We start from the raw sequence: 11,435 nt of genomic DNA, 5'->3' as shown, positions 1-11,435 counted from the left end.
ATATATATATATATATATATATATCTTTATCTTTTATCGTTTACTTGTTTCAGTCATTAGACAGCAGCCAGGCTGGGGCACCACCATGAAGAATTATAGTTGAACAAATCGACCCTGATACTTATTTTCTTAAGTCTGGCACTTACTCTATCACTCTCTTTTGCCAAGCTGCTAAGTTACAGGGACATAAAGACACCAACACCAGCTGTCAAGTGGTGGTGGTGGTGGTGGTGGGGGGGAAACACACACAAAGATACAGACACATGCACACATATACACACATATATATATATATGATAGTCATCTTTCAATTTCCATCTACTGAATCCATTTACAAGGCTTTGGTTGGCCCAGGGCTATAGTAGAATTCACTTGTCCAACATACCATGAAGTGAGATTGAATCCAAAATCTCATGGCTGGGAAGTAAACTTCTTAACCACACAGCCATACCTGTACCTATATTACAATCTCCTTACTTGTTTCATCTCTCTGGGATTGATAAAATAAAGTACCGGTCAAGTACTGGGGTTGATGATATCTACTTGCCCTCCCCTCAAAACAGTTGTTCACCAACAGTTTTGAGGGGTCAGGGTTAGTTCATTACATTGATTCCCAGTACTTAGGGGAAAGAGTTTACAATAAAAGGGTAAAGGATGAAGACCCACTTCAGTCATGAATGACCATGAGATTGCACCTAGAAAGTTATTGTCTGAGGCACAAGTCCGGTCATTGTTGTTTATGGAAGACCAGCAGTCGCCCATGCTTACCAGCCTCCACTCTCAACAACACCAATGTTATCCAAGGGAAAGGCAAAGGCTGATACAGCTTGGCACCAATGATGTCACAACTCATTTCTACAGCTGAGTGAATTGGAGCAATGTGAAATAAAGTGTCTTGCTCAAGAACACAACACAGTCTAGTCAAAGAATCAAATTCACTATCTCATGATTGTGAGCCTGATGCTCTAATGACTGAGCCATGCATCTTCGTGGGTAAATCAGCAGGGTCTGTAGAGTTGAGGGCAAAATTCTTTGCAGTATTTAGTTAGGACTCTGAGGGAAGCCGAAAAAGAGGGTGACCCATGAAGACATGAGATGAGGTATTGAAGGCTGATCTCAAAATGCAGAACCTTACAAAGGAGATTACAGAGAACCGAGACATATGGAGCATTTCTGTACTTGAGAATACCTGCCCACCATAACAGAATTGAGATCCTAAAACTAAGGTGCCTTGTAAAAAGCATTGGTATGGGTGCTGATACCATGAAAAAACACTCAGTACATTCTGTAAAGTGGTTGGTGTTAGGAAAGGCATCCAGCCATTGAAACTAAGCCAAAACAGACTCTGGAACTTGGTCAAGCTCGTAGCCTTACCAGTTCCTGCAAAGCTGTCCAGCTCATGCCAGCATGAAAAATGAATGTTAAATGTTGATAATGATGATGATGATGATATTCTATGTTCAAATCATTTCAGTTTTTCAGAGTTAATAAAATATGAGATAATCAATTGCTAGGACCTAAATTGACAAAATCCTTCCCTTCCTTACAAGATTAGTGACCTTGTTATGTTAGAAATCATTTTCATTATTATGGTGGAGAAATGGTCAAACAGGTAGAGTGGTTGACAACATTTCCTTTAGTATTTACCAGGTTCCATTTACGTTCTGAGTTCAAATCTTGCTGAGATAAACTTTGCATTTTATCCTTTTGATGCTACTAGTTATATAGGTACTAGTTATACAATCAACTGTATACCTCCCTACAAACTGTGACCCTATATCTAGAAACAAATATTTCCTTAATAATGGAATAAAAGCCAAAGATCCTATAAGTGAGGTTGTCTGTATTACAATCCATTACGAAAATTCATGTCTTCTATGTAGCAACATATTTGATTTCAGTTATTTTCCAAAATGTTTGACTAGGCTCGACATTTATTTACTTATTAGATTGAGAGAAGTCATTTTATCAACAAGTTTCATTCCAAGGTAACAGGATAATTGAGTGTATCTGTTATTTTAAACATAAACCTACTATGTTGCTATTAAATTAAGAAGATAACAGAAAATAATTTTCCATATTATCAGCTGAAATTCCATTATATATATATATATCCATGTTCATGGCTGTGTGGTAAAGAAGATTGCTTTGCAACCATGTGTGGTTTTGGATTTAGTCTAACTGCATGGCACCTGAATGGTTCTTTCTCAATTGGCAAGAAATCTTGAAATAAAATTGAATAATGACATACATACATACATATGTGCGCATGTGTGTATGTTGTGTGTGTGTGTGTATGTGTGTGTGCATGAGTGTGTGCATGAGTGTGCGACCAGAGGGAGAGACTGTCCTCTCAACCAATATACAGCTATAGATGCTGTTGGATGACAGGCTCTGGTGATGATGTTATTCAATGGTTTCCAATCCATGGCGCTGACCTTAGCATGCTTGGTTGAGGTGCCACAACTTCAGGTCTTCTTCAATTTATTTTGCCAATGCTTTCTTTGATGTGCTGTACTTGATTCTCCAGTGCATACACTGCTGTCACTACAAAAGTTGATGTTGTAGCCTTTTAGTGCTCATCCTGCAGACATAGCCAAACCACTGCAGCTTTTCACTGTTGGACTTGGTCTTCAATTGTTGGCTATTGCTGGCATTGTTCTCAGATGTTGTTGCTTGAGGTCAAACCCACCATAAAACAGGACCTGAACTTGCAACTATGTAGGCACCTAAGACAATTAGTGAAGCCATGATACGTATTGGAGGCGCAATGGCCCAGTGGTTAGGGCAGTAGACTCGCGGTCGGAGGATCACGGTTTCGATTCTCAGACCGGGCATTGTGTGTGTTTATTGAGTGAAAACACCTAAAGCTCCACGAGGCCCCAGCAGGGGGGTGGTGGCGACCCCTGTTGTACTCTTTCGCCCCAACTTTCTCTCACTCTTTCTTCCTGTTTCTTGAGTAATGCTGTGATGGACTGGCACCCTGTCCAGCTGGGGGGAACACATATGCCATAGAAACTGGGAAACCAGGCTCATGAGCCTGGCTAGGCTTGAAAAGGGCGCATAAAAAAAAATAATGATACATATTACAAAGTCATATTTACTAGTGAGTGATGGTTATGCTATGAATATTTGCTCACTAAACTACCTGTGCATTAGGTATGCGTATATTACAGGTACATGTTCAGTGGATAAGTATGATAGTACATTTTGGTTGCAAACAAAAGTTCAAATGCAATCTAGGATAGATACACATCTTTGGGAATAAGACACTTATTGAGGATTGGAAATTAAACCAACTGAGACATAGTGAAAGTATGAATATATATATATATCTATTAAAGATAAGTTTAATAATCTGAAAGATTGTCATTTGAATAACAATAACACCTATCAGGATATTATACATCCAAGGAAATATCTACCACACTAGAATATTCTCAGAACTGATTTATCTATTTATAAACTTTTTTCTCTTGTTGTATTGACCTGAAGAAGTTAACAATAAAAAATTTTTTATTGTTACTTTTATGGAATGGTAGTATTAAATCCATTTCTCTCTGTTGCAATATAAGATGAAATTGAAAACATTATAAAAAAAAGAGAAAAAGAAAAGAAAGATGACAACTTACTGGCTAATCTCAGGGTTGACAGATTTATTCAAAACATTGCTTGTAACTTGTACAAGGTGCATACTTTCTTGGTGTACCTACAATGTCAGAATATTGGAGATGTGAAGATACAATTATTTTATCAACAAGAAAATCAACAACAACAAAAAGAAATATTATTTATTGCTTTTTTTCTCTTTATCAGAGATGTTGTATAATATATACATATATATATATATATATATATACATATATATATATACATATATATATATATATATATATATATATATATATATATATACACACACACATACATACATACACATACATAAATGCATAAATAAATAAATAAATAAATAATAAATTGTTAAAAAATCTTCAAAGCCACCATAAAATTTCCATGCAGTGATAATAGAGAATGCATGTGAGTGATCTTGTATTCTAGTGTTTGATCAGTTTCCCTATTCTTTCAGACATTTTATATCATAAAAATCAATCTATGATACTTTCAGATCTGGAATATTTCTTAGCCACAGTTCAAGAATGCTTGCCTTTAAATGTCCCCTGAGGGGAATATTGCATGTCAAATCAAGACTTAGAGGTTTCGATGTCACATGAAATTTACATCTATTTCCTCACACATTAAATGTTTCATTGACATGTTATCAAATACAAAGAACATAGAGGAAACTTACAAAGAGGTATTGTGGTTAATCTAATAACTATAATATATTCCCAGATTGGAATCAAGTCAATATCAATGCATGAGATGTTTTACTATAAAAATACAGGTGCAGTGAAAATTATCAATCTTTTTTTAAAAGTAGTTTTCGCTGCTTGGTTTAATAATTTGCGAACACATTAGCTGAAGTTTTACAGTTCATATTCTAAAGGGGAATAAAAAAGAAAGAGAGAGATTTGCTGAGCAGGGTATACATTTAGTATTATCATTTACAACTTATTTCTCTTTAAGACTACATGAATTAGTTTCACTAATTCAGAGGATGAAAGTAAATGAATTATAGAATTAATGAACAGAGAAAATTTTAAATAAAAGAAAGAAAAATGTAATCAGAACTTACTTGAAATACAAAGAATACAGTAAACAAGGCTGTTCCGAATAGCAGGATAAAAATGAACAAAACACTAGTGGCACTATCCAAGGATTGTTCAAGAATGGAGATCAACTAGAAAAAGAAGAGAAAAAATGCAATGCAGATGATAATTTAGATATATGAAATCAATAAATACACTGATTGTATTTTTAAAAAACTGAAATTTAAAGAAAATTACCAATAAATACTGTAGTTTACTGCCTCAAGTGTATCAAAGCTGAAATCATTCTGCAGAATAAATATTAGTTGCTGTTTTAACAGGAAGCAGGTCTTTAAATGTTAGTGTATAAGATCCAATGAAGTACTAACAACATGAAAACAGCACAAAAACGTGTTCATATGTCATATTAATTTCTACTAAATTATTTATTTGCTGTCATTGTTTAGTCCAGCTCAGTCCTGAAGCATGCTAACCTATGACTAAAGGTACTCCAGTTGTAACCATTATTTCATGTATCCTTCCTTTTTTAAGACAGCAGGACATATGCTAACCTATGACCAAAGGTATTTTAGCTGCAACTATTATTCATTGTATCCTTCCTTCTTTAAGACAACAGGACATAACTGTATGGGGAATTGACTGCAATTTTCTCAGATTCAGTAACACATAAAAGGCTCTCTTATTGGTTTTGTTTATTTATTGTTTGTGTGTAATTGGCTGTCTGTCAATAGGATGACAGCTCATATGCAAAGTGGTAAATCATATTACCAGAAGTAGATTGCTGTCTTCCAGTAGTTTCCATTCCATGCTGCAGTGGTTCAGCTGTTACTGTCATCATTCAATCTACTCAATTCCATTTAACCATATTCTAATATCTCAGATGGGGTTTACCTTCACTTCTCACACTGCTAGCCAGTTGTGAGTAGAGAATTTGTTTTGGTAACTAACATCTCTCTTTTAACACACTCATGGCAGCAGATGCTTTGCTGCAGCAATATCTTATCCATGCTTTCTGAGGGCTGATGGTGTTTTTTCAAGTGTTACTACTGTGGACATACCTAACTATATTTCAAAGTTCAAAGCTTGAGTTTCTAGTCTGACACCAATACATTTTATGATTATTATCTCAAATTATTTGATCTCTAAGGAATAAAATTCATTAAATGTACTAAAACAAGTCTTCAAGCCAATTTCTATTAAATATTTAATCAGTAGACACATTAAATTGCAATATTTCATTTGAAGTTATCCCTAATGAGATCCTTAATGAACTAATAGCATTGTGGCAGACTTACAATATCAGACATGTATTATTTTGAAATGTTAATATGACCATAGAAGACAATTACAGTTATTAAGATAATTTTACAACTTTCAGATATCTTTCATTACCCTGAAATATCAAAAGAAATACTTTTAAATCTATAAATTAAATAATTTGTAATAAATTGACAGATGTAATGAATGAAGAAACAGAAATCTTTTCAAGGAAGTATTACTGTTCTCACATGAAACATCTCTAATATCATTCACACTATTTTGACATAAAGCTAGATTTTCCTTCCACATCATTTGGTGCTTATATTAGAAACAAACAACAAAAACAGCTGTTTTCTTGAAGATAGTGTATAAAAACGCCTTCCTTGAAAATGTTAATATTTCCCCCCTTTATTCAATAGGCTAGCCCTTGACACTTCAATGAGATTAATAAAATATTCTATTAGAAGTTAAAGTTGTAACATTTATTCTACTTTATAAATTGTCTGTGATTAGTTCCAGAAAATAAAAATCAATAATGACTACTCAGAATGAAGCTGGCTTCATTTTCTACTTTTTCATTTTAGTTATTAAAAATTTCTTTCAATATTTCCTTAGCAGTTTAGTGCAGTCTTAAATGCATCATTATGACTTTTTTTCCCAAGCCAATCCATAATATTTCTGCTACTAGCTTCCTCAAAACTTCCACAAGCTCATACTGGCTTCATTCTCTTTTATTTATTCACCCTTGCCATCCATCTCCTTTGATGTGAGAGATTTTTTTTTAATGACATAATAAATGACTGTTTACTAACTCCTTATTTGAACCAATAGTTTTAGCCTCAGATTAGTATGCCATAGTCTACCTTTTGAACTATACCCCATCTCTCCTATTCCAGTCACTTTAAATTGCATAACATAAATCTGATATGTTCAGTATTTCTGCAAATGCAGATGTGTGGTAAGAAGTTTGCTTCCCAACAACATAGTTCTGAGTTCAGTCCCACTGTGTAGTATCTTGGGTAAGTGTCTTCTATAGTCTTGGGCTGTGGATTTGGTAGACAGAAACTGAAAGAAGCCACTGTGTGTGTGTGTGTGTGATAGAGAGAGAGAGAGAGTGTTTGTGTCTGTATTTGTCCACCATCACTGTTTGATAATCAGTGTTGGTGTGTTTACATCCTTGTAACTTAGCAGTTGGGCAAAAGTGACTGGTAGAATAAGTACCAGGCTTAAAAAATAAAAATAAGTGCTGTGGTCAATTTATTTGGCTAAAATTCATCAAGGTGGTGCCCCGGCATGGCCGCAGTCTAATGACTGAAACAAGTAAAAGATTAAAAGAATAAACTTCAATGTTTAACTACCAATTATGTTTTGAGCAAAAGACAGAAACATTTTAAATGGCTAAATTTTTAATGCATTTCTATATTGCTCAGAGGTTTTAAAGACCCCCTTCAGTCATGAATGACCATGGGATTGCACCTAGACATAAAATCTGGGCATGGTTGTTTCGTGGAAGACCAGCAGTCATCCATGCATACCAGTGTCCCCTCTCCATGCCACTGATATAGCTTGGCATCAGTGATGCTGCAAATAATTTCTAAAGCTGAGTGAACTGAAGTAATGTGAAATAAAGTGTCTTGAACACAATGCACAGCCTAGTTTGAGAATTGAACTCACAACCTCAGGTATGTAAGCCTGGTGCTCCAACCACCAAGTCACAGAGGGAAAACCTAAATAAATAAGATAGCTCTACAACTTGTTACACTTAACATTAACAGAACATTAACAAGAAAACAAAAGAGCTTTTAATCAGTCACTTGACTTGCTAGAAATTACAGCTAAATCTGCTTCAAATCATGCACTTCTGCCTTAAAAAAAGAAACATACTGAGTCATATATGGTCTGGTTGCAATCCACCTACTAAAGAGATAAGATAATCGTAGTTGATTAGAAACCACTGAATCAAGGTTGACCTGAGGCTGAAGAAAAGCAAGATGAAACTGACTCAAACTAAAATTTCAAGTTGCTTCAGTATAATGTTGTTTACTTATTTAATTTATATTGAAATTTATGAAACATAGTGTTTTTAGTAAAAAGCTTTTTTTGAGTCAATCACTGGTTCACAGCATTTCTAATGGTGAGAGTAACAACAAAGTATCTCTCTTTGTAGAAGAAATACCACATAGGACTTCATTCATAAAGCACCAGTTTTCTCACCAATGATTTCTATTTTTCACTGATGTATATCAGTGAAGGCTATATACATCAAGATAAGTAAAATTGCTGCCTTCCATGCATACAAGATTTCCTTCCAGGTACTGGTGCCACTTTAAAAGCACTTGTGCTGGTACTGCATTAATGAACTCATGCTGGTGTGGCATAAATGCACCTCTGCTGATGGCATGTAAAAAGCACCCAGCACACTCTCTTAAGTGGGTGGCATTAGGAAGGGCATCCAGCTGTAGAAATCCTGTCACGATAAACAGTTGGAGTCTGGACAGCCCCTGTTAGCCAGCTCCATGTCAAACTGTTCAACCCATGCCAGTATGGAAAGTGGATATTAAACAATGACAATGATGATGATGATGATGATGATGAAGCATGGCTGTGTGGTTAAGAAGCTTGCTTCCTAAACATGTGGTGTTGGGTTTAGTCCTACTGCACAGCACCTTGGGTAAGTGCCTTCTACTCTAACACCAAGTCAAAAATGCCTTGTGAATGGGTTTGGTAGATAGGACCTGAAATGCATGTGTGTCATGCATGTGTGTGTATGTGTGTGTGACTCAGTGTGCATGCGTGTGCATGTGTGTGTTTGTGTTTGTGTGTGTACCTTTGCCATGACATCATGTGATGGTTATGAATGAGCATCATCATCATCATCATCATCATCATTATACAAGAAAGGTTGTTCATTTCCAGTCTTACATGAAAAACATGTCCAGCTCAGGGAGAATATTACCTTTCTTGGAAACAGCTGATGGTTGGCAACAGTAATGGCATTTGACCATAGAAAATCTATCTTGTCAAATTCCATTTAACCCATGCAAGCACAGGTAAGTGGACATTAAATGATGATGTCACTGTCACCGCCACTGCTGCTGCTGATACACAGTCTCTCTCAGTCAAATAGCAGTCACAAGATTTGATTGACACAAGGGCATATTAGAAGACACTTGCCCTTGTTGCTGCATGATAAGATCAAACCTGGAACCATTTGGTTGCAAAACAATGTTCTTAACCACTCAACTATACCTGCACTCATAGAATAAAATGTCAAGTCAGTATCTGTTGTCTATCACTATGACTAACACATCATCATCTGCTAGATCAGGGTTGATAGATTAGTGCTATACAACAACAATAACAACTACTATGTTGTACATTAACCAGATATGCTCCACAAACATACTTTCCCTGGCAAGGACAACAAAAGTTGTATTTTCAGTAAGACTTCCCTCTGTTCTCCTTACATAGTAGGCATAGGAAACAGACAAAACCAAAACATTTCCTTTAAACTGTGAATCAGCATGAACTATGTTGGACACCACTTATCAATAGGCTGCACTCATCTCATTCAAAACCAATTACTAAATCAATAAACAGTTTTTATTCCTCTTCAGTTATGCATATACGTGTGTGTGTGTGTGTGTGTGTGTGTGTGTGTGTGTGTGTGTGTGTGTGTGTGTGTGTGTGTGTGTGTGTGTGTGTGTGTGTAGATGTGAGTGTTTGTGTGCTGCAGAGAAGTATGAGTGCGTACATGAATACATATAGAGGTAGATATATTGATATGTAACAACAACTTTAAAGGAAGGAAGAAAAGAGAAAAGATTGATATAAAGGAAGACTAAAGGGTAGAGTAATAAGATGAATTCAAATAATTGAAGATGGTTGAAATAGGGGGCTGCAGCAGACTTATGGAACAAAACTAACAGGATACTTTCATTATATCATTAACAAATCACAGCATTTGTTGACCAAAATTTAATTATATTTGTAATGTAATGCGTTCTTGAACATAGATTAATTGCAATTAACAAATGTGAGTAAATTCATGCATGCATACATGCTTGCATACAATGCATATATACTAAATGTGTGTGTGTGTGTGTGTGTGTGTGTGTGTGTGTGTATGTATGCATGCATGCATATGTGTGTACACATAGTACACACACTCATATATTAATGCTTCAGAAATACAGCTAAAATTGCTTTGATTATTTCTAATGTAAATGTGATAGATGTCATTTTCTTAATGGAAACTCTTGGACAAATTGATAGCAATCAGGGGAAAGGTTCTGAGGTTTCAATTATTTTATCTAAGTAAGCATTATGATGGTCTTTAGACAATAGTAAACTTCAATCATTCCTACTTTCCAGAATGTTTAATAGGCTCAATTTAGATAGTGTTTCAGTAGGGAACCTGATGTGAAGAGAAGATATAAGAAGGGGAAAGAAAAGTGACAGGCCAAGCAATATTGAACTTGCAAACCCTTAACCCTTTAGCATTCAGATTACTCTGTCAAATGTAATGCTTATTTAATTACTTTGTTTTGAATTAATCAGGCGTTATCTCATAGCTTTGAGATTTCAATGATGTGACTGCTTATTTTACAGTGACAAGGTAGGTGTAAGAAGCTGGATCAAACTGGGTTGAATATAACAAGTAGAATGTTTTGGTCAGATATGGGCAGTTGAAATGCAAAAGGGTTAATACAGGTTACATGGAAACTATTATACTCACTTTTCTGTCAGCATTTGATAATAATTTCATTACACCTCTGACTGGAGCAGGAAACAACACATCTCTTCTGGCTTGGAACCAATTATTACAACACTCCCTAATACACCCAAATTTGCAGTTGAATCGTTTCACTAAAAGAATAGGAAAAGAAAACAAAAATGAGAAACATTTATAAATATCAAGTACTTGGGTGCATTCCAAACACAATAAAACCACTTAAATCAATCAGATATCCACATCATTATTCAATACCATTACACCTGTATTTCACTTGGCCACATGTCATGAAATCAAATATTGTTTTAGAAAGGGTTGATTCACAGTTTTATTTTATTTTATTTTTTATTCAGCTCTAAAGATTTTCTTTTAAATACTTTTAACAACAGGTATTGTTGTTGTTGCATTAAATTCCATTACTTCAATGTTGCTTTACTCAATGGGATTACAATACAGAATCATCTTACAATAATCTAAACAGTGAAGTACAATAATTCTAAGATCTAATTAACTATTTCAGCACAAGTCTTATATATTCTCACTTTACCTCAAGTACTTGTTATGAGAGAAACATTTCATAAAAGCTCAGAATATAGTTATAACAATAAGTGCTTCAAAAAGTAACATATTTATAACAAAAGAAATAACACTACACAACTGAAGGTTCAATACTTAGTACATCAAAGTAGGCTCATTAATTATTTCCTGCCTTCATATCCATTTACCATTGACTATTCAAATCATATGACTTTGATATATATATATATATA

General features: G+C 34.9%; 1 protein-coding gene across 6 annotated transcripts in view; it reads right to left on the bottom strand.

Moving 5' to 3' along the window:
• LOC106883961 (transmembrane protein 245) overlaps positions 1 to 11,435 on the bottom strand; it is a 503,944-nt gene that overhangs the window by 324,736 nt on the left and 167,773 nt on the right. For all 6 annotated transcript variants that reach the window (XM_052966323.1, XM_052966324.1, XM_052966327.1 and 3 more), the window contains exons 4-6: positions 10,669 to 10,799; positions 4,697 to 4,801; positions 3,633 to 3,709 (exon numbers count right to left, since the gene is read on the bottom strand). In XM_052966323.1, coding sequence (XP_052822283.1) covers positions 3,633 to 3,709; positions 4,697 to 4,801; positions 10,669 to 10,799 — 313 coding nt within the window. The remainder of the gene's footprint in view (positions 1 to 3,632; positions 3,710 to 4,696; positions 4,802 to 10,668; positions 10,800 to 11,435) is intronic.

This window comes from Octopus bimaculoides, chromosome 3, assembly GCF_001194135.2.
Source record: "Octopus bimaculoides isolate UCB-OBI-ISO-001 chromosome 3, ASM119413v2, whole genome shotgun sequence".
Taxonomy (NCBI): Eukaryota; Metazoa; Mollusca; class Cephalopoda; order Octopoda; family Octopodidae; genus Octopus; species Octopus bimaculoides.
This window is presented reverse-complemented; position numbering and strand designations above follow the sequence as displayed.